The sequence below is a fragment of the Coregonus clupeaformis genome, unplaced genomic scaffold (assembly GCF_020615455.1).
Source record: "Coregonus clupeaformis isolate EN_2021a unplaced genomic scaffold, ASM2061545v1 scaf2424, whole genome shotgun sequence".
Lineage (NCBI taxonomy): Eukaryota > Metazoa > Chordata > Actinopteri > Salmoniformes > Salmonidae > Coregonus > Coregonus clupeaformis.
This window is the reverse complement of record NW_025535878.1, coordinates 53,438-77,037: the sequence shown is the minus strand read 5'-3', so window position 1 is coordinate 77,037 and position 23,600 is coordinate 53,438. Positions and strand designations below refer to the sequence as shown.

At 43.4% G+C, this 23,600-nt stretch overlaps 2 protein-coding genes across 2 annotated transcripts; both read left to right on the top strand.

Annotated features, from left to right (window-relative positions):
- Nucleotides 1-5,945: 5,945 nt before the first annotated feature.
- LOC123488676 lies at nt 5,946-9,555 on the top strand. Its single transcript, XM_045219525.1, has 5 exons — nt 5,946-6,163; nt 7,089-7,406; nt 7,772-7,892; nt 8,490-8,523; nt 9,157-9,555. Exons 1-5 carry the CDS (start codon nt 6,097-6,099, stop codon nt 9,241-9,243), a joined length of 627 nt encoding a protein of 208 aa, XP_045075460.1. The 5' UTR covers nt 5,946-6,096; the 3' UTR covers nt 9,244-9,555.
- A 9,151-nt stretch (nt 9,556-18,706) lies between these two features.
- Nucleotides 18,707-22,537, top strand: LOC121558979. The gene is made up of 5 exons (XM_041872266.2): nt 18,707-18,839; nt 19,858-20,175; nt 20,541-20,661; nt 21,260-21,293; nt 21,927-22,537. Exons 1-5 carry the CDS (start codon nt 18,773-18,775, stop codon nt 22,011-22,013), a joined length of 627 nt encoding a protein of 208 aa, XP_041728200.2. The 5' UTR covers nt 18,707-18,772; the 3' UTR covers nt 22,014-22,537.
- Nucleotides 22,538-23,600: the final 1,063 nt, after the last annotated feature.

Genomic DNA, 23,600 nt, shown 5'->3' with positions numbered 1-23,600 from the left:
TTTCTAATCAATTATATCACGGCAACAGTAGTTATCAGTGTTGTAATCTATACGTCTGATCTGCCACAGTGCCACACTGCCACTAAATGTCGAATCAGGCTAAAGTCGTGCTTCAAATGGCTCCCCCCCCTTTTGGGGCGATTTCAGTCAGGTTGAAAATCGCCCAGAAGTCTGTCATAGACTCCCATGTAAAATCTATTTTTTTCAAATTTCAGAGCCTTCAATACAATCTCAATGGGTGTCTGTGGGCTTGCATTTACGCGCTTTAGGCATACGTTACGTAACCATGAACGTAACTGAGAAAAAGAGCGGATTATTTGAAAGAAGTTCCTTTTTGTCGGCACAAATGAAGATAAATTGGCAACGAAACAATTAGGACCTCCCAGACCAAATTTAATAATTCAACAGGTTTCTACTAAAGGCGGAAAGTCCTACACCCGAGGATTTTCCAAAAATTGGTACGAACGAAAAAAGACTGCCACTCACTCAACTGGATGAGGGATACAGGCTAGCTGTCCGCCGCCACAACGATGAGGTTAGTGTTGATAATCACAAGTTTACTGGAGAACTGAGACCAAGTAGAGACTTTGGACAGGGTGGATATGGTATAATAAAGGCAGTTTATTCAGAGGTAAAGATATCTGGAATCGCGTGCACGGACCCGTTCGTCAAACTCTTAGGGAACTATAAATTAAGCCCCCATTACTTACCATATCAGATAAGAGAAATTGCTGCAGCTACATATATTTTACATCCTGGCCCTACATAGTTCACTATTTGCATCACTTACCAAAATATTACATGTGGTCATATATGCTTGGAAAGTGGAGATGCCATAGAACGTCAAAAAGTAAACATTGCTGGAGACACATTGCCGTTTTGGAGAAGACATCGCGTTTGCTAGCGAAGAGATTTGTTGTGGCAAATGAACTTGGGCTGGGAACCAGGAACCTCACGATAAGATATATGCATCAGCATTGCGAGTCTCATGATTCTATACGTATTGCGATTCGACACTGTGATTTTATTGCGCACCATATGTCTGTTGCAGAGGGATCAGAAAGCCATGAGAACGAGTTTTGATCAGTCATGGAAATAAAAGTGCTGAAAACAAATTGGCTCCCAATGTGAAAAGATTGAGAACAAGCTATGAAGGAACAATAATGGTGTTTTTGGTGCAGGTACAGCCAACTAGCGCTAAAATATTGCGATATTGTCAATACAGTATATCGTAAAGTATCACTATGTAACTCGATTTCTTTCACCCCAATCCCTCAAATTAACGGTAAATAACTGAATTGTTTGCCCCACATTTAGCTAAGATGATTAGCTAGCCAGCTAAAATGTTTTATTTAGTTAGCAGTCGCATCTACAATAGTTTACTGTCAATAACATGTCTCCAAAAATGACGTGGTGTCTCCAATTGTGTTGACATTTTACAATTGCGATGCGCATCCATGAGTATCCACTTTCTGTAGCTCAGCTGGTAGAGCATGGTGCTTGTAACGCCAAGGTAGTGGGTTCGATCCCCGGGACCACCCATACACAAAAATGTATGCACGCATGACTGTAAGTCGCTTTGGATAAAAGCGTCTGCTAAATGGCATATTATTATTATTATTATCTGAAGAGAGCCCCGAAACATTGTGTGCAGACATTTTATGCAATAAATGAAGTAGGTTGAATCTAGTAGTTCTGATCTTCTGATTGGTCCTGATGAGTTGGGCGAGGTCCCCTCCAGGCTACTGTCACTGTTGCATTGGCTCTGAGTCGGGTTCTCTGTCTTCAAATGTTCAGCCTAAGAGAGGGATTTTTGTTGTGTGTGTGTGTGTGTGTTTAACAGTGATGATGTGTGTGTGTGTGTGTGTGTGTTTAACAGTGATGATGTGTGTGTGTGTGTGTTTGTGTGTGTGTGTGTCCTCAGAGCAAGAACTCGTGAGTTGGAAGAACTGAGAGGCCTATGGCGTGGGTGTTGTCCTTGGCCACCTGCTGACAAGGCTGACAAGATAGGACCCTTTTGTCCATTGTTATTGGATAGGAACAGAACTTATAACCAGCTCCTGACCTAAATAGATCTTAGCACAACATTTTACTCAACATATCATATTCCATATTCACTATAACAAATATATTTACTACGACATTAGCAAGAACCGCCACATCCTCAGCCGGCTAATCCAGTGTGTGAAGTTTTGCGGAGTGTTTGAGTTAGCTTTGCGAGGCAAAGATGAAACTGAGGGCTCCACCAACCCTGGTAAGCCAACACTTTTGAGATCAGTCAATAAATGCTTCTGGTATTGACTTATATGCTGCCCCTGTCTTCATGTTGTTGCTGGACATATCTTTTTTAAAATGTGTGTAGGTCACCTAAATCATCAGAAAAATTGCCCCTCCTGAGAATTTTTTCAGGAGCCGCCACTGCTCAGGATGCTTTACTGTTGGCATGACACAGGACTGATGGTAGCGCTCGTCTTGTCTTCTCCGGACAAGGTGTTTTCCGGATGCCCCAAACAATCGGAAAGGGGATTCATCAGAGTAAATGACTTTACCCCAGTCCTCAGCAGTCCAATCCCTGTACCTTTTGCAGAATATCAGTACGTCCCTGATGTTTTTCCTGGAGAGAAGTGGCTTCTTTGCTGCCCTTCTTGACACCAGGCCATCCTCCAAATTTCATCCCCTCACTGTGCGTGCAGATGCACTCACACCTGCCTGCTGCCATTCCTGAGCAAGCTCTGCACTGGTGGTGCCCCGATCCCGCAGCTGAATCAACTTTAGGAGACGGTCCTGGCGCTTGCTGGACTTTCTTGGGCGCCCTGACGCCTTCTTCACAACAATTGAACCTCTCTCCTTGAAGTTCTTGATGATCCGATAAATGGTTGATTTAGGTGTAATCTTACTAGCAGCAATATCCTTGCCTGTGAAGACCTTTTTGTGCAAAGCAATGATGACGGCACATGTTTCCTTGCAGGTAACCATGGTTAACAGAGGAAGAACAATGATTTCAAGCACCACCCTCCTTTTAAAGCTTCCAGTCTGTTATTCTAACTCAATCAGCATGACAGAGTGATCTCCAGCCTTGTCCTCGTCAACACTCTCACCTGTGTTAACGAGAGAATCACTGACATGATGGCAGCTGGTCCTTTTGTGGCAGGGCTGAAATGCAGTGGAAATGTTTAGGGGGGATTAATGTAAGGGATCGGGGGTTGGCAGGGTCTAGACAGAGTCTGACACTTCCCCGATCTACAGAGAGGGGGAGTCATCAGACTCGATCTGGTTCACCTGAGTTCTGAGCACACCTGTCAGTAATTAGTGTAGGATTTAAGGTGTGCTCAGAAGCTCAGTCGGCGCGAGGTATTGTTCCATTGTGACTTGCTAAGCGTTTTGTTCCGAGAGAGAGAGAGTTTGTTGTTTTTGATTACCCGTGTATCCGACCTGTGTCTTGTTGTTTGACTCCCCGAATTGCTTAATCCTCTGCTTGTCTACCCCAGTGATTACCGTCCTCTGATCCTGTGCCTGTGCCCTCGACTACGACTAGCCCGCTCCATTGGTACCTCTGCCTGTCTATGCCTGGCCCGGTTTTGACCACAGCCCGCCCGACCACGATTAAGCTATTCCCTTGTCTGTACTCTAATAAAGCATCACTATTCTGCGATTGGATCTTACCACTCTGTCCGAGTATTCATTACAATTAAGTTCATTTTCATGGCAAAGAGGGACTTTGCAATTAATTGCAATTCATCTGATCACTCTTCATGACATTCTGGAGTATATGCAAATTGCCATCATCAAAACTGAAGCAGCAGACTTTGTGAAAATTAGTATTTGTGTCATTCTCAAAACTTTTGACCACGACTGTAGATAGCCTAAATGTGATGCTAGTAGAAGATGTGCATTCGATCAGCACAATAAACATCAGCACTTGGCAGTTCCACAGCATGCGTGTGCCATTTCTGAAAAGACTGCGCACATACAAAAACAGAGATTTATAAACTTGGCGCACGCCATGCATACGCGTTTCCCATTATAAATCAGACCTGTCCTGAAACTGTATGCGAGTGAACGAGCATTAAAACTCTTTCACCTTTTATGGTGACAATAACGTCCTTATTTGCTGTATACTTTGGAAGTATTCAAATTAGGCCGAGGCCGTTTTCTAAAGGAAATAGCGAACTTGATCAAATGGCTTTGTAGGAGATGGCAGAATGTTAAACTTTTGCAGTGACATTTGCTGTAGGCTATCTGACAGACAAAAAGTCAACGAAAGACAACAACAATTGCAAATTGCTGTGGACCTATAAACAGACGATTTGAATTAAATAGGGCCTAATGTTTTGCATTTACTTTTTGTCGAACCGATGCTGCACTGCCTGAATTCTGAAACATTGTCTACTTACAGTGGTAGCCATGCACACGTCAATGCAAAAGATCAACTGTCTATTCACCTGTTAAATTCTACTGTTATAAACCACGCTTCCTTTCTGATGCATAGAGCAAAAATACTTAAAATAATAGCGTATCTAATAGGCCCAGTTAAATGAGAGATCGCATGGTCATTTGTTGAAGGCTATGGCTACTGTTGTGGCTACTTTGGGAATATGAACCCATCATGGCCAGAAAAGGTGAAAAATGTATTCTGCAATGAATATACAAATATGTATTATGTGTATAAATGCAATATTGTCTATTTGAGAAAGGAAATTACAGTAAACTACAGAAGTAACATACAACTGTCTGTTCCACCATTAATATACTGTCCTGAACAGAAATATAAACGCAACTTGTAAAGTGTTGGTCCCATGTTTCATGAGCTGAAATAAAAGACCCCAGACATTTTCCATACTCACAAAAAGCTTATTTCTCTCAAATGTTGTGCACAAATTTGTTTACATCCCTGTTAGTGAGCATTTCTCCTTTGCCAAGATAATCCATCCACCTGACAGGTGTGGCATATCAAGAAGCTGATTAAACAGCATGATCATTACACAGGTGCACCTTGTGCTGGGGACAATAAAAAGGCCACTCTAAAATGTGCAGTTTTGTCACAACACAATGCCACAGATGTCTCAAGTTTTGAGGGAGCGTGCAATTTGCATGCTGACTGCAGGAATGTCTACCAGAGCTGTTGGCAGAGAATGTAATGTTCATTTCACTACCATAAGCCGCCTCCGTCATTTTAGAGAATTTGGCAGTACGTCCAACCGGCCTCACAACCGCAGACCACGTGTAACCACGCCAACCCAGGACCTCCACATACGGCTTCTTCACCTGCGGGATCGCCTGAGACCAGCCACCCAGACAGCTGATGAAACAGAGGAGTATTTCTGTCTGTAATAAAAAGCCCTTTTGTGGGGAAAAACTAATTATGTTTGACTGGGCCTGGCTCCCAAGTGGGTGGGCCTATGCCCTCCCCGGCCCACCCATGGCAGCGCCCCTGCCCAGTCATGTGAAATCCATAGATTAGGGCCTAATGAATTCATTTCAATTGACTGATTTCCTTATATGAACTGTAACTCAGTAAAATCTTTGAAACGGTTGCATGTTGCATTTATATTTTTGTTCAGTATAGATGCCTATTTCTAATTATTTTTAAATGCAAAAAAACAAAATAGATGTTCTATTTTCTTCTATTTGCACAAGATACTAATCTACTTGTCACTTGCAATGCAATACTTCAACCACTAGAAACTGTGCGTACGCATGGTCTAAATTCCGCAGGAAGGTGAGCACATTTTCCGTTTTTATAAAAGTTCAGTTTTTATAAATGCCCACTTTTGCGTAAAAACTGGCACACACATGTTTTGAGAGCAGGAAGTGGAGCTCTTGACATGTGTATTTATTATTATGTAGTATGTGGTGGTTGCACTGCATAGCCCCTAGACACCGCCCAAGAGATCTATTGTCATTGTGAAAGTCACACATAGAAGCTAGAATACATTTACACAGCACCACTTCCTCCTTTCGTCTGTCACCAGATTATGTGACTGGGTCTAAACTGTCAAAGGACCATCACTTTGGTTTGCTTTAGTTTGACTTTTGTTCTGATGTAGGTCTGAGCAGAAAGTCCAATATTAATGTTTGATTTGGCAGTTGGTCAGTATGTGTGGAAATGTATTCAGGCTTGCTTTGCTTTTGCTGCTGCTGGGTCTATACACAACTGTTGAAGGTAAGAGGGATATTTGTATTGTTCTCTAACACATACACATAGCTGTTGAAAGTAAGAGGGATATTGTTCTCTGACACATACACACAGCTGTTGAAGATAAGAGGGATATTGTTCTCTAACACATACACACAGCTGTTGAAGGTCAGATTGATATTGTTCTCTAACACATACAGACAGATGTTGAAGTTCAGAGGGATATTGTTCTCTAACACATAAACACTGCTGTTGAAGGTTAGAGGGATATTGTTATCTAACATATACACACAGATGTTGAAAATCAGAGGGATATTGTTCTCTAACACATACACACAGCTGTTGAAGGTTAGATGGATATTGTTCTCTAACACATACACACAGCTGTTGAAGGTTAGAGGGATATTGTTCTCCAACACATACACACAGATGTTGAAGGTTAGATGGATATTGTTCTCTAGCACATACACACAGATGTTGAAGGTTAGAGGGATATTGTTCTCTAACACATACACACAGCTGTTGAAGGTCAGAGGGATATTGTTCTCTAACACATACACACAGATGTTGAAGATTAGAGGGATATTGTTCTCTAACACATACACACAGATGTTGAAGGTTAGAGGGATATTGTTCTCTAACACATACCCACAGCATGATGCAACATGGAATAAAGGGAAGAGGACCAGTCCTCACATGTTGCATTTGTGATGCATTCCCATTATTGCATTAACATTTCAGAACAATAGGAGAACAATAGGAGTTTAGTTATGCACAAGGTAAAGTTGTGTTTCTTTCTTTCTTTATGTTTCATTAACATTCTGAAATGTGTAATTATTCTTAATTTTATTCAACAATGTTGAATTGCAGTGTTATTGTAAAATGTTTTTTACTTCACTACTTACTATTTTCCTATGAAAACACACTCTCATGGTCTGTTTCCTGTTTACAGTGACTCAAGAGAAGAAGTTGGAGACCGGAGGAGCAGATGCCACTCTTCTCTGCTCAAACCAAACACTCACTAACATCACTACTGTAGTATGTAACAAAAATAAAGTTAGAAGTGGGGGTCATGAGTGTAGAGTTTCACACGACGTTGAGAGAAATCATATCAACAGCTCTTGTGACCCCAGAGTCACACTAGAGATAGAGAATGACAGAGTGTGTCTACGCATTACCAACATACAACCATCTGATGAAGGGAACTACACCTGTGACTGTGGATATAATGGGGGACGGAATTATATAGAAATACATTTTTCTGTCAATGGTAAGTGTTTGGTCTGATGGGATCGTTCACAATCATTTTAAAATGAACCCCAGCATAATGTCTTATCACCACATATTTAGTGGAATGCATTTCATGTGCAAAAGTACCTTCAATATGTAATATGTATTTGGCTTACCTTTATGTTCTGTGAGTGTTCTGTTATCTTCTTTTGTAACATCTGTCATAGAAGTTACATCTGACAGAACTGAGAGAATCTCTGTAGTCACAATATTGGATTTTCTCATCAATACATGTAATAATGTCTTAAAATGGAGACTGTCAGCAACACAATGCCTTAATGTAAATGAACAAGATGGCGGAAGAGACACATGTAGGATCATAATATATTTTTTCTCGTTTCCCAGGAACCCAATTGCAAGAGGCCACAGACAACAGTATCTTCTATTTTGGGATGATAACAGGTGTTGCAGCATGTGTAGCTGTCCTGGTGTTTGGTGGCATAATCATGAGGAAAATTAATCTCAGGTAAGATAATATGAATAACTTGGTTTAAAAAAAAGAGTTGCTGTAATGAGTATCTGTCAGCTTTTTGGTATTTTAATCATTACTAGTAAGCACTGTAGTAGAAAAGGTGCATTCTAAAATACATATCAGATCTACAATGCGGATAGAGTTCTGAATTGGTCTCAGAAATACATGCAATGCTATGAGTTCAGGTGGGCCTTCACTCTTCAGCAAACAAAGGAAAGGAGGGGTGCTCAACAACAATGATGAAAAGCATGAAAAAGGCTTACCAGGAAAAACATCCTAAAGGACTAATTTAAGGCAGAAAGGAGTTGAAGCACTCAACAATTTCACAGTATTATTTCAACCTCATAGTGTGGAAATACCACATAGAACACAAAAAAATCATGTTTTTGACTGCACTGGCCCTTTAAGTCTGAGTTGAGTTTGTATGGGTCACTAGTGTCTAGTAACTGCACTGTTGGGGCTTTTCGCTTCTCACTTCCTGTCAAAAATGAGCGTGGTGAAAAACACTCATGTTGCTCTACACATGTGCTGTGTATAACATGTTTCATTTGGTGCTATGTTAATTAACTCTTGTTATTATTTGCTCAACAGAACACAGCTACAAGTGTCTGGAACCATCAAAGAGGTGCCACAACAACACTATTTATGTGTTTTTGTTATTTGTTTAGCCCTGGTATTGCTAGCTGTTGCATGTTAGTCATAATAAGGCATCTGCAGAGACTACCCAGCAAACCAAAATTGCTTCTGTGAACGTTCCTAGAACATTAATTAGGTTGCCCCAAAAGTTATAATTACACAAACTGTCCAGTTGTGATGACGATTATACAATGTATGTATAAAACATTCGCCTGATGTTTCAAGAACGTTCCCAGAACACATTTTGTTATAGAAACCTAAAAACAACTTTAGGGGAATGTTCTGTGGTGTTTGTTACAGATGTTGTGCACAATATTTTAGTGAATCTTAGGAAAACATACCAAGGATATTTCATTAAAAACATTTTCTGAAGAAAAAAAACTTTTGTTATCAAAAACATTAGTTTAATATTTTGGGGATGCTATCATCCTAATGATAGATAAAACTCTAACTTAAAGGAAAAATCCAGCCAAAATTAATACATACCATACGAAACATAACATATACTAAATGGAGTGCCTCGGATTTACATAAAGAAGAATACGAAATGCTCTGAGACCAGGTTGCAGCCCCATATGACATTTCAGTGTAATGCGGTGACATATGGTTTATGTCTTTGTAGGAGGAGCAACGAGACATCGAGCCCTACAGCACGTTCACAAGTAGAACCAATGGGCTTTACTCAACTCTCCAGCTGCTTGACCCCTGACCCTGATCCTCTTGCACTGTTGACCAATGATGACAAGGCATTAGACACCTTTTTGTAACATACAGCTTGTACAGTAGAGTGGTAGATATACATTTACTGTGAATATTTTGATTACTGAAAATGCCGTTTGAAAGTCTGACTTTTTTTCCTGTCTGACTTGCCATATATCAGCCTCTCCTTTACTGTAGATCTTCTGTGGTTGTTGTAAATATCAACACATACTGTATACTGCACATCTGTTATGGAAATACAATTGTTATATACATGTCTCAAAATTATAGCTGTTCTGTTGTTGCTTGCTGATGGAACAAAGCATGTGTCACAGTTCCCTCAGCCAGAACCCAAAAGCAGACCAGGACAAGGAGAGTTGAACGAAGGTGAGGGTTTATTAGATACGACAAAAGGTGCAGTATAATCCAGGGACAGAGCGGGCGGCGTGGTTGAGTAGTTGGGGGTGCAGTCTGGGTCCAGTGATGGCTCGGCAGCCGCCGACCATCAGGCAGAGGTGGGGTGAAGGTTCCGGACGTGTGACTGCAGGTGGAACAAAAACGGAGGTCAGAACACAAAAACTCAACAAAGTACAAAATAACAAAACTCACGCTAGAACGCTCAACTGATACACAGAACACCTACTGTTCATGGCTAACGATCCGGCAGGAACTGGATGTTGGGCCAGAGCCTAAGAAAGGTGCTGATTAGGCCCAGGTGTGCAGATTGCTAATAGGAAGCAGGTGCGGAAACCAGAGCGCTCCCGGAGCGTTCCCGAACCCTCGGGAAACTGGAGATTACGACCAGACCCCGACTCAGACAGCCGGGATCGTTACAGTACCCCCCTCCGACGAACGCCACCGGGCGGACTCCCGAGCGCCAGGATGGAGGCGGTAAAAGTCCCTGATGAGATCCGCATCTAGGACCTGTCGCCGCGGAATCCAACTCCTCTCTTCAGGACCATACCCCTCCCAGTCCACGAGATACTGGAAACCCCGGCCCCGCCCGTCTGGAATCCATAATGCGACGCACCGTGTAGGCAGGACCACCTCCGATCATCCGAGGAGGAGGAGGAGGAGGCGGAGGAGGCAACAGAGGACTGAGGAAGACAGGCTTGAGGCAGGAGACATGAAAGGTGGGATGGACTCTGAGCGTCCTCGGTAGTTTGAGTCGCACTGCCACTGGATTGATCACCTTCTCCACCACAAACGGACCAATAAACTTCGGTAACAACTTCCTAGACTCAGTCCGTAACGGAAGATCCCGTGTGGCCAACCAAACCCTATCTCCGATGGTATAGGTGGGAGCGGGGATCCGGCGACGATTCGCCTGGAGCTGATACCGGTCCGAACCTCTAAGGAGTGCCTTTCTGGCCCGATGCCAGGTCCGGTGGCAACGCCGAATATGGGCCTGAACAGAAGGCACTGAGAGCTCCTTCTCCTGAGAAGGGAACAGGGGAGGTTGGTAGCCATACAGGCACTGGAAGGGAGACATCCCAGTGGCAGATGTAGGGAGAGTATTGTGGGCATACTCAACCCAAGGCAACTGAGAGGCCCAGGAGGTGGGGTTGGAAGAGACCAGACAGCGTAGCGTGGATTCCATCTTCTGGTTGGCTCTCTCCGCCTGACCATTGGATTGGGGGTGAAAACCAGATGTGAGACTGACTGTAGCTCCAATGGCCAAACAGAAGGACTTCCAGACAGCAGAGGTAAACTGAGGGCCACGGTCGGAAACGATATCACTGGGCAAACCGTGGACCCTGAAAACCTCCCTAACCAGGATCTCGGACGTCTCCGAGGCAGAGGGAAGCTTGGCAATAGGCACAAAGTGGGCGAACTTGCTGAATCTGTCCACGATAGTCAGAACGACCGTGTTCCCCTCAGAAGCGGGCAACCCCGTGACGAAGTCCAGGGCCAGATGCGACCATGGACGCCGGGGAATAGGAAGGGGATGAAGTAGTCCAGAGCTGGGCCGATTGGTACTCTTATTCTGCGCACACACTGGACAGGCAGCAACAAAACCCCGAGTATCCTCGGCCATGGCAGGCCACCAAAAACGTCTGCGAAGAAACGCCATAGTCCGAGCCACGCCGGGGTGACAAGCCATCTTGCTGGCGTGGGACCATTTGAGGACAGCAGGGACGAACCGACTCAGGCACAAACAACCGACCGGGTGGACCGTTACCGGGACCGGGCTGAGTCCGAAGGGCCGCCAGCACCTCCTCCTCAATCTTCCACATCACTGCTCCCACGACGCAGTTCCGGGGGAGAATAGTCTCGGTCTTGGACCCACTCTCCTCCGTCTTGGAGAACATCCGGGACAAGGCGTCCGCCTTGCCGTTCTTAGATCCAGGTCGGAACGTCAGGGCAAACTTGAATCGTCCGAAAAACAACGCCCACCTGGCCTGACGGGAGTTGAGACGTTTAGCGATTGCACGTAAGCAAGATTCTTGTGGTCAGTCCAGACAATAAACGGTTGCTCCGCCCCCTCCAACCAGTGGCGCCACTCCTCCAAGGCAAGTTTCACCGCGAGAAGCTCCCGGTTACCCACATCGTAATTCCTCTCTGCAGGCGAAAGGCGACGAGAGTAGTAGGCGCAGGGATGGAGTTTACTGTCCGTGGAGCATCGCTGCGACAGGATGGCGCCAACTCCCACATCCGACGCGTCCACTTCAACGACGAACTGACGGGCCGTGTCCGGTTGAGAGAGAATCGGTGCGTTGGTGAATCGCCTCTTCAAATCCAGAAACGCACGATCCGCCTCCGGATTCCACTTGAAGGTCCTGATACTGGAAGTCAAGGCAGTTAATGGAGCGGCCACACGGCTGTAATCCCGGATGAATCTGCGGTAGAAATTCGCAAACCCCAAAAATCTCTGGAGTTGCAATCTCGTACCGGGCTGGACCCATTCCAGAACCGCTCTAACCTTCTCCTGATCCATCCTAATCTCACCCCTGGAGATGATGTACCCGAGAAAGGATGTAGTGTGGGCGTGAAACTCGCACTTCTCGGCCTTCACGAACAGACGATTCTCCAACAATCGCTGCAGAACCTGCCGGACATGCTGGACGTGGTCGGACGGTTCCTTCGAGAAGATCAGAATGTCATCCAGGTAAACAAACACGAAGAGACCGATCATATCTCTCAGGACGTCGTTCACCATACTCTGGAATACCGCTGGAGCATTGGTCAGTCCAAACGGCATCACCTGATACTCGAAGTGACCCATCGGTGTATTGAAACCCGTCAACCACTCGTCCCCCTCTCTGATCCGGACCAGGTGATACGCATTGCGTAGGTCTAGCTTGGTGAACACCGTAGCACCCTGTAAGGAGTCGAAGGCAGAACTCATCAAGGGCAGGGGATACTTGTTCTTGACCGTGATGTCATTCAACCCCCCGATAATCAATACACGGTCGAAGAGAGCCATCCTTCTTTCCCACAAAGAAGAATCCTGCCCCCAGGGGTGATGACGAGGGACGAACGAGACCAGCAGCTAGGGACTCCTTGATGTAGGTCTCCAACGCCTCACGTTCAGGTCGGGAGATACTGTATAACCTTCCCTTGGGGTAGACAGCTCCAGGAACCAGGTTGATGGCACAATCATATGGTCGGTGGGGAGGAAGTGACAGAGCCTTCTGCTTACTGAAAACTTCCCCCAAATCGTGATATGTCTCGGGAACCAGGGACAAATCTGGGGGTTTAGCCTCAATCACCTGACTGGGAACCGCATGGGGGCAGGCAGTCTTGAGACAGTTAGCATGACAATCAAGGCTCCAACTCGTTACCTTGCCCGTCGCCCAATCGAACGTGGGATTGTGTTCCTTCAGCCAGGGGTATCCAAGGACCAGAGGAACATGGGAAGACGGCAGAATGAAAAATGAAATCATCTCCGAATGATTCCCCGACAACCGCATCTTAACCGGTTCAGTCCTCATCGTGATACGTGCCAGACTACTGCCGTTCAGAGTGGTCGCTTCAATGGCTTCCGGCAATTGCTCCTTGGAAAGCCCCAGCTGTTCCACCAACTCGGCATCAAGAAAGCTTCCATCGGCACCTGAATCGATAAAGCGTTAAGCGCTAAGCTCTGATTCCTGTTCACAAGGGTAGCCGGGAAGCGGGGTCTGACAGAGGTACTGAGAGGTTGAAACTGGCTCGCTAAAAGTCCTCCCAACTTTAGCGAGCCGGGCAGTTTGACGACCGCCGGGAACAAGTGGAGATGTAATGTCCCGAGCGACCACAGTAGAGGCAGCAGTTGGTCTTACGTCTATGTTGACGCTCCTCCGTGGTTAACCCGTGCCGCCCCCACTTGCATGGGTTCAGAATCGGGAGAGAGGTCCTCTCTACTAATCCTTAGTGGTGGAGAATGATCGACGTGTTCTGGTCCACCACCCGATCCGACTGGGAACTGAGAAGCTGATCGATTGGACGGACCCCATTGCTTCTCCCTCCTTCGCTCTCGGACTCGATTATCCACCCGAATAGACAAGGCTACCAAGCTGTCCAGGTCACTAGGCTCCGGATAGGAGATCAACTCATCCTTGAGCTGCTCCGACAGGCCCTGGTAAAAGGCCGCTTGCAAAGACTCCTCGTTCCACCCACTCTCCACAGCCAACGTCTTGAACTCGATCACGAAGTCGGCCACGCTGCGAGTTCCTTGGTGAAGAGAAAACAGACGCCTAGCTGCGTCCCTCCCTCGGACGGAATGGTCGAAGAGCTTCCTCATCTCGGCCGTGAACCCCTGGTATGACGCCATGCAGGGATCCTGTCGTTCCCAAACGGCTGAAGCCCACTCCAGCGCTCGACCACGCAGCAACTCAATCAAAAAGGCTATCCTAGCCTTGTCAGTGGCATAAGAGTAGGGCTGTAGATCGAACACTAATCCACACTGCATAAGGAAGGAACGGCATCTTCCCAGCTCCCCCTCATACTTATCCGGCGTCGGGACCTTGGGCTCACGGAGGGACACAACTTCAGAAGCGGCAGGCGAGATGGGTGAAACCGTAGTGAGTCCTCCACCGGACACTGGCGTTGGTTCTGGACCTCCGTCAGGCCGGTAGAAAGGTTCCGAACTGACAACGCGATCTCCTGTAGTACCATGCTATGATGGCCCAACATCTTCTCCTGCTGGGTAATGGCATGGCGAACAGAGTCCAGGTCCGCTGGGTTCATAATTGGCGGATCGTTCTGTCACAGTTCCCTCAGCCAGAACCCAAAAGCAGACCAGGACAAGGAGAGTTGAACGAAGGTGAGGGTTTATTAGATACGACAAAAGGTGCAGTATAATCCAGGGACAGAGCGAGGCGGCGTGGTTGAGTAGTTGGGGGGTGCAGTCTGGGTCCAGTGATGGCTCGGCAGCCGCCGACCATCAGGCAGAGGTGGGGTGAAGGTTCCGGACGTGTGACTGCAGGTGGAACAAAAACGGAGGTCAGAACACAAAAACTCAACAAAGTACAAAATAACAAAACTCACGCTAGAACGCTCAACTGATACACAGAACACCTACTGTTCATGGCTAACGATCCGGCAGGAACTGGATGTTGGGCCAGAGCCTAAGAAAGGTGCTGATTAGGCCCAGGTGTGCAGATTGCTAATAGGAAGCAGGTGCGGAAACCAGAGCGCTCCCCGGAGCGTTCCCGAACCCTCGGGAAACTGGAGATTACGACCAGACCCCGACTCAGACAGCCGGGATCGTTACAGCATGTTTCTGTGGCGATGACCTGATCCCAAAATCATAAACCTTTCCACCAGGTGCCAGTTTACATGTCCTGTCATAAACATGAATGGAGAAATCGGTAAACTGCCACTGTATTCATATTGTAACTTTAGAAAACAAAAAATTAATGCAGACCTACTTCATAGTTCATGTGCTTATAAATATTGGTAATAAAACACACAAAATAACAATATGATGTGATTTATATTGTGATTTATTAGAACTGCATTTCCAAAAAAGTATTGTAAAAAATTAATAATGTAGCCTATGAACTTCTGTGGATGCGGGGCCAGTCTATTAAATGAGTTAACTGTTTCATGGTGTCCTTGCCTGTTGTTTCCTTGCTGCACATCTCAGTAAAATTAATGTGTCCCCTAACTTTTTGAATGATTAATATTTTTAACAGAAGTAAACTCTGCTACTAAAACAATACAAGTCATATTCTGTCTGTTACTGTAAGTATCCTCTGGTTTGGCACATTGAGACAGAGCTACATCAACACTACTTAAAGGCTCTGCATGGTCAATGTGATGTCTGCAGCGGCCGTCCAGCATTTACTGGGATACTGCCGCTGCAGAAGTCAGGGCATTCATACTTCTTGCGCTTTGGGGAGCTTTCATACGCATCCAATAAATTGGTCTGCATCGCACCACTCGAAGTGATTCAGGGCTAAACTCTATAGCCATCCAGCTAATTACAAGCAACTGGCAAAATGAAAAGACAAGACCTTACCACTTCTGAGATGTTAGAGTCCGTTTCCCGGTGCTTGACATAGGAGCTCAGCCAAGATAGCATGAAGTAAAAAGGCTGCACTGTTTTCCACCTGCATCTCCATCCCGAATCTCCCCATTGCCCCCCAACTAAATTATCCTACATTTAGGCTATTGTTTATATGTGTATTTCACACTATGTTGAGGTAAAACTTGAAGTATAACGCTTATATGGATGTCAACCCCAACACATGTTCAGGTCATCATCATCAATCAACTGCATTACAGTTAGAAACTACTTTGACTTTCACCACCGATTTCTGTATGCTAGCAGCTATGCGACCAGCTTATACGAATGGGAGTTAGAATTTAGCAGTCACTTTTTCTAAACCTGAAATGTTATGCTGCGAAAACAGCCAATTATATCCAAATCGGATTTTAGTAACCACATTGTGGGCCTGTTACAATACATCAATGATGGATTTGACAAATATCCATTTTGTTAGATCAGATTTGTTGAATGTGCGCCAATCCAGCGTCCTTCTACCTATCCCCTGCGTTCTGCATTATATTGACCTCTTTCCCGCATCTATTCCCATTACCTCCCCGATCTCTTTCCAGGAGTTCACTCATTCGTGTCTTTGAAATCCCTACACGAGGTATAATAAATATGTTTTTTATTTGTGCACTTGTTCTGATAGCCTTTCGTCAAAGTTCTGCATGTCTGTTGTCAAGGAAGTGAGTTTGTGTTTATACAGTATGTACTGCCCCCACCTACCGTCAACCAATCATGTCAATGCGGAGCTATACAGAGCCCTCCACTTTGTTACAACATTTTGGAGGCGCACAGCGATGCCGAAGCTCGATTTGGCCTCCGCAAGTATCTGGAGGCACTGCAATTGCGTCAAACCCTCCTTACGGAGCCTCCGGACCACATTTTCTGATCAGGAATAAATTGGCCTTTATAGTCTACAGTTTATGCACTGAGCCAGTCCCAGCATTCATGCTTAGTATAAGAGGTGATAACTCTACTGTTCTACTCTCACTCTTCTTTCTGGTGTGTTTAATAAGTAAACAGTAGGTGGTGCCACAATCTGGAGTACTTTTTGTCGAACCGATGCTGCACTGCCTGAATTCTGAAACATAGTCTTCTTACAGTGGTAGCCATGCACACGTCAATACAAAAGATCAACTGTCTATTCACCTGTTAAATTCTACTGTTATAAACCACGCTTCCTTTCTGATGCATAGAGCAAAAATACTTAAAATAATAGCGTATCTAGTAGGCCCAGTTAAATGAGAGATCGCATGGTCATTTGTTGAAGGCTATGGCTACTGTTGTGGCTACTTTGGGAATATGAACCATCATGGCCAGAAAAGGTGAAAAATTTATTCTGCAATGAATATAAAAATATGTATTATGTGTATAAATGCAATATTGTCTATTTGAGAAAGGAAATTACAGTAAACTACAGAAGTAACATACAACTGTCTGTTCCACCATTAATATACTGTCCTGAACAGAAATATAAACGCAACATGTAAAGTGTTGGTCCCATGTTTCATGAGCTGAAATAAAAGACCCCAGACATTTTCCATACTCACAAAAAGCTTATTTCTCTCAAATGTTGTGCACAAATTTGTTTACATCCCTGTTATTGACCATTTCTACTTTGCCAAGATAATCCATCCACCTGACAGGTGTGGCATATCAAGAAGCTGATTAAACAGCATGATCATTACACAGGTGCACCTTGTGCTGGGGACAATAAAAAGGCCACTCTAAAATGTGCAGTTTTGTCACAACACAATGCCACAGATGTCTCAAGTTTTGAGGGAGCGTGCAATTTGCATGCTGACTGCAGGAATGTCCACCAGAGCTGTTGGCAGAGAATTTAATGTTCATTTCTCTACCATAAGCCGCCTCCGTCATTTTAGAGAATTTGGCAGTACGTCCAACCGGCCTCACAACTGCAGACCACGTGTAACCACGCCAACCCAGGACCTCCACATACGGCTTCTTCACCTGCGGGATCGCCTGAGACCAGCCACCCAGACAGCTGATGAAACAGAGGAGTATTTCTGTCTGTAATAAAAAGCCCTTTTGTGGGGAAAAACTCCTTCTGTTTGACTTGGCCTGGCTCCCAAGTGGGTGGGCCTATGCCCTCCCCGGCCCACCCATGGCAGCGCCCCTGCCCAGTCATGTGAAATCCATAGATTAGGGCCTAATGAATTCATTTCAATTGACTGATTTCCTTATATGAACTGTAACTCAGTAAAATCTTTGAAACGGTTGCATGTTGCGTTTATATTTTTGTTCAGTATAGATGCCTATTTCGAATTATTTTTAAATGCAAAGAAACAAAATAGATGTTCTATTTTCTTCCATTTGCACAAGATACTAATCTACTTGTCACTTGCAATGCAATACTTCAACCACTAGAAACTGTGCGTACGCATGGTCTAAATTCCGCGGGAAGGTGAGCACATTTTCACGTCAAGTTCAGTTTTTATAAATGCCCACTTTTGCGTAAAAACTGGCACACACATGTTTTGAGATCTATTTTGGACATACGCATAGTTTATAAATGAGGCCCCTGGACTTTATTGCCCTGCTGCAGATGTGTCAATAAGGCATTGGTATATAAAAGTAATAATTTAATTGAATGATTATAATAATATATCAGAAACAGAAACATAGCACTTGGTAGGTTCATTTCTTGTTACTGATCTGGAGAACCAGATCTAACCATTACTTACATACACTTGATATAACCCAGCCTCAGTCTTGGGGTGGTATCAGGATCTATCATTGTTGCTAGAGCAGGAAGTGGAGCTCTTGACATGTGTATTTATTATTATACAGTATGTGGTGGTTGCACTGCATAGCCCCTAGACACCGCCCAAGAGATGTATTGTCATTGTGAAAGTCACACATAGAAGCTAGAATACATTTACACAGCACCACTTCTTCCTTTCGGGCTAGCACCAGATTATGTAACTGGGTCAAACCTGTCAAAGGACCATCACTTTGATGTGCTTTAGTTTGACTTTTGTTCTGATGTAGGTCTGAGCAGAAAATATTGGACTACTGTTTGATTTGGCAGTTGGTCAGTATGTGTGGAAATGTATTCAGGCTTGCTTTGCTTTTGCTGCTGCTGGGTCTATACACAACTGTTGAAGGTAAGAGGGATATTTGTGGTCTTCTGTAGCTCAACTGGTAGAGCATGGCGCTTGTAACGCCAAGGTAGTGGGTTCGATCCCCGGGACCACCCATACACAAAAATGTATGCACACATGACTGTAAGTCGCTTTGGATAAAAGCGTCTGCTAAATGGCATATTATTATTTATATTATATTATTTATATATATTATTATTTGTATTGTTCTCTAACACATACACATAGCTGTTGAAAGTAAGAGGGATATTGTTCTCTGATACATACACACAGATGTTGAAGGTTAGAGGGATATTGTTCTCTAACACATACAGACAGATGTTGAAGGTTAGAGGGATATTGTTCTCTAACACATACACACAGATGTTGAAGGTTAGAGGGATATTGTTATCTAACACATACACACAGCTGTTGAAGGTTAGAGGGATATTGTTCTCTAACACATACACACAGATGTTGAAGGTTAGAGGGATATTGTTATCTAGCACATACACACAGATGTTGAAGGTTAGAGGGATATTGTTCTCTAACACATACACACAGATGTTGAAGGTTAGAGGGATATTGTTCTCTAACACATACACACAGATGTTGAAGGTTAGAGGGATATTGTTCTCTAACACATACACACAGCTGTTGAAGGTCAGAGGGATATTGTTCTCTAACACATACACACAGATGTTGAAGGTCAGAGGGATATTGTTCTCTAACACATACCCACAGCATGATGCAACATGGAATAAAGGGAAGAGGACCAGTCCTCACATGTTGCATTTGTGATGCATTCCCATTATTGCATTAACATTTCAGAACAATAGGAGAACAATAGGAGTTTAGTTATGCACAAGGTAAAGTTGTGTTTCTTTCTTTCTTTATGTTTCATTAACATTCTGAAATGTGTAATTATTCTTAATTTTATTAAACAATGTTGAATTGCAGTGTTATTGTAAAATGTTTTTTACTTCACTACTTACTATTTTCCTATGAAAACAGACTCTCATGGTCTGTTTCCTGTTTACAGTGACTCAAGAGAAGAAGTTGGAGACCGGAGGAGCAGATGCCACTCTTCTCTGCCCAAACCAAACACTCACTAACATCACTACTGTAGTATGTAACAAAAATAAAGTTAGAAGTGGGGGTCATGAGTGTAGAGTTTCACACGACGTTGAGACAAATCATACCAACAGCTCTTGTGACCCCAGAGTCACACTAGAGATAGAGAATGACAGAGTGTGTCTACGCATTACCAACATACAACCATCTGATGATGGGAACTACACCTGTGACTTTGGATATAATGGGGGACGGAATCATATACAAATACATATTTCTGTCAATGGTAAGTGTTTGGTCTGATGGGATCGTTCACAATCATTTTAAAATGAACCCCAGCATAATGTCTTATCACCACATATTTTGTGGAATGCATTTCATGTGCAAAAGTACCTTCAATATGTAATATGTATTTGGCTTACCTTTATGTTCTGTGAGTGTTCTGTTATCTTGCTTTGTAACGTCTGTTATAGAAGTTACATCTGACAGAACTGAGAGAATCTCTGTAGTCACAATATTGGATTTTCTCATCAATACATGTAATAATGTCTTAAAATGGAGACTGTCAGCAACACAATGCCTTAATGTAAATGAACAAGATGGCGGAAGAGACACATGTAGGATCATAATATATTTTTTCTCGTTTCCCAGGAACCCAATTGCAAGAGGCCACAGACAACAGTCTCTTCTATTTTGGGATGATAACAGGTGTTGCAGCATGTGTAGCTGTCCTGGTGTTTGGTGGCATAATCATGAGGAAAATTAATCTCAGGTAAGATAATATGAATAACTTGGTAAAAAAAAGAAGAGTTGCTGTAATGAGTATCTGTCAGCTTTTTGGTATTTTAATCATTACTAGTAAGCACTGTAGTAGAAAAGGTGCATTCTAAAATACATATCAGATCTACAATGCGGATAGAGTTCTGAATTGGTCTCAGAAATACATGCAATGCTATGAGTTCAGGTGGGCCTTCACTCTTCAGCAAACAAAGGAAAGGAGGGGTGCTCAACAACAATGATGAAAAGCATGAAAAGGGCTGACCAAGAAAAACATCCTAAAGGACTAATTTAAGGCAGAAAGGAGTTGAAGCACTCAACAATTTCACAGTATTATTTCAACCTCATAGTGTGGAAATACCACATAGAACACAGAAAAATCATGTTTTTGACTGCACTGGCCCTTTAAGTCTGTGTTGAGTTTGTATGGGTCACTAGTGTCTAGTAACTGCACTGTTGGGGCTTTTCGCTTCTCACTTCCTGTCAAAAATGAGCGTGGTGAAAAACACTCATGTTGCTCTACTCATGTGCTGTGTAAAACATGTTTCATTTGGTGCTATGTTAATGAACTCTTGTTATTATTTGCTCAACAGAACACAGCTACAAGTGTCTGGAACCATCAAAGAGGTGCCACAACAACACTATTTATGTGTTTTTGTTATTTGTTTAGCCCTGGTATTGCTAGCTGTTGCATGTTAGTCATAATAAGGCATCTGCAGAGACTACCCAGCAAACCAAAATTGCTTCTGTGAACGTTCCTAGAACATTAATTAGGTTGCCCTAAAAGTTATAATTACACAAACTGTCCAGTTGTGATGACGATTATACAATGTTTGTATAAAACATTCGCCTGATGTTTCAAGAATGTTCCCAGAACACATTTTGTTATAGAAACCTAAAAACAACTTTAGGGGAATGTTCTGTGGTGTTTGTTACAGATGTTGTGCACAATATTTTAGTGAATCTTAGGAAAACATACCAAGGATATTTCATTAAAAACATTTTCTGAAGAAAATAAACTTTTGTTATCAAAAACATTAGTTTAATGTTTTGGGGATGCTATCATCCTAATGATAGATAAAACTCTAACTTAAAGGAAAAATCCAGCCAAAATTAATACATACCATACGAAACATAACATATACTAAATGGAGTGCCTCGGATTTACATAAAGAAGAATACGAAATGCTCTGAGACCAGGTTGCAGCCCCATATGACATTTCAGTGTAATGCGGTGACATATGGTTTATGTCTTTGTAGGAGGAGCAACGAGACATCGAGCCCTACAGCACGTTCACAAGTAGAACCAATGGGCTTTACTCAAATCTCCAGCTGCTTGACCCCTGACCCTGATCCTCTTGCACTGTTGACCAATGATGACAAGGCATTAGACACCTTTTTGTAACATACAGCTTGTACAGTAGAGTGGTAGATATAAATTTACTGTGAATATTTTGATTACTGAAAATGCCGTTTGAAAGTCGGCCTATTTTTTTCCTGTCTGACTTGCCATATATCAGCCTCTCCTTTACTGTAGATCTTCTGTGGTTGTTGTAAATATCAACACTGTATGCAGGCTGCACATCTGTTATGGAAATACAATTGTATTATACATGTCTCAAAATTATAGCTGTTCTGTTGTTGTTTGCGGATAGAACAAAGCATGTTTCTGTGGCGATGACCTGATCCCAAAATCATAAACCTTTCCACCAGGTGCCAGTTTACATGTCCTGTCATAAACATGAATGGAGAAATCGGTAAACTGCCACTGTATTCATATTGTAACTTTAGAAAACAAAAAATTAATGCAGACCTACTTCATAGTTCATGTGCTTATAAATATTGGTAATAAAACACACAAAATAACAATATGATGTGATTTATATTGTGATTTATTAGAACTGCATTTCCCAAAAAGTATTGTAAAAAAAAAATAATGTAGCCTATGAACTTCTGTGGATGCGGGGCCAGTCTATTAAATGAGTTAACTGTTTCATGGTGTCCCTGCCTGTTGTTTCCTTGCTGCACATCTCAGTAAAATTAATGTGTCCCCTAACTTTTTGAATGATTAATATTTTTAACAGAAGTAAACTCTGCTACTAAAACAATACAAGTCATATTCTGTCTGTTACTGTAAGTATCCTCTGGTTTGGCACATTGAGACAGAGCTACATCAACACTACTTAAAGGCTCTGCATGGTCAATGTGATGTCTGCAGCGGCCGTCCAGCATTTACTGGGATACTGCCGCTGCAGAAGTCAGGGCATTCATACTTCTTGCGCTTTGGGGAGCTGTCATACGAATCCAATAAATTGGTCTGCATCGCACCACTCGAAGTGATTCAGGGCTAAACTCTATAGCCATCCAGCTAATTACAAGCAACTGGCAAAATGAAAAGACAAGACCTTACCACTTCTGAGATGTTAGAGTCCGTTTCCCGGTGCTTGCATAGGAGCTCAGCCAAGATAGCATGAAGTAAAAAGGCTGCACTGTTTTCCACCTGCATCTCCATCCCGAATCTCCCCATTGCCCCCCAACTAAATTATCCTACATTTAGGCTATTGTTTATATGTGTATTTCACACTATGTTGAGGTAAAACTTGAAGTATAACGCTTATATGGATGTCAACCCCAACACATGTTCAGGTCATCATCATCAATCAACTGCATTACAGTTAGAAACTACTTTGACTTTCACCACCGATTTCTGTATGCTAGCAGCTATGCGACCAGCTTATACGAATGGGAGTTAGAATTTAGCAGTCATTTTTTCTAAACCTGAAATGTTATGCTGCGAAAACAGCCAATTATATCCAAATCGGATTTTAGTAACCACACTGTGGGCCTGTTACAATACATCAATGATGGATTTGACAAATATCCACATTGTTAGATCAGATTTGTTGAATGTGCGCCAATCCAGCGTCCTTCTAC

Excerpts from the sequence above, each read along its gene's own strand:
- LOC121558979 (XM_041872266.2), top strand. The coding sequence starts at position 18,773 with ATGTGTGGAAATGTATTCAGGCTTGCTTTGCTTTTGCTGCTGCTGGGT. Across the intron at positions 18,840-19,857 it reads TCTATACACAACTGTTGAAG|TGACTCAAGAGAAGAAGTTG; the intron begins GTAAGAGGGATA and ends TCCTGTTTACAG. Across the intron at positions 20,662-21,259 it reads ATGAGGAAAATTAATCTCAG|AACACAGCTACAAGTGTCTG; the intron begins GTAAGATAATAT and ends TTTGCTCAACAG.
- LOC123488676 (XM_045219525.1), top strand. The coding sequence starts at position 6,097 with ATGTGTGGAAATGTATTCAGGCTTGCTTTGCTTTTGCTGCTGCTGGGT. Across the intron at positions 7,407-7,771 it reads AATACATTTTTCTGTCAATG|GAACCCAATTGCAAGAGGCC; the intron begins GTAAGTGTTTGG and ends CTCGTTTCCCAG. Across the intron at positions 8,524-9,156 it reads TGTCTGGAACCATCAAAGAG|GAGGAGCAACGAGACATCGA; the intron begins GTGCCACAACAA and ends ATGTCTTTGTAG.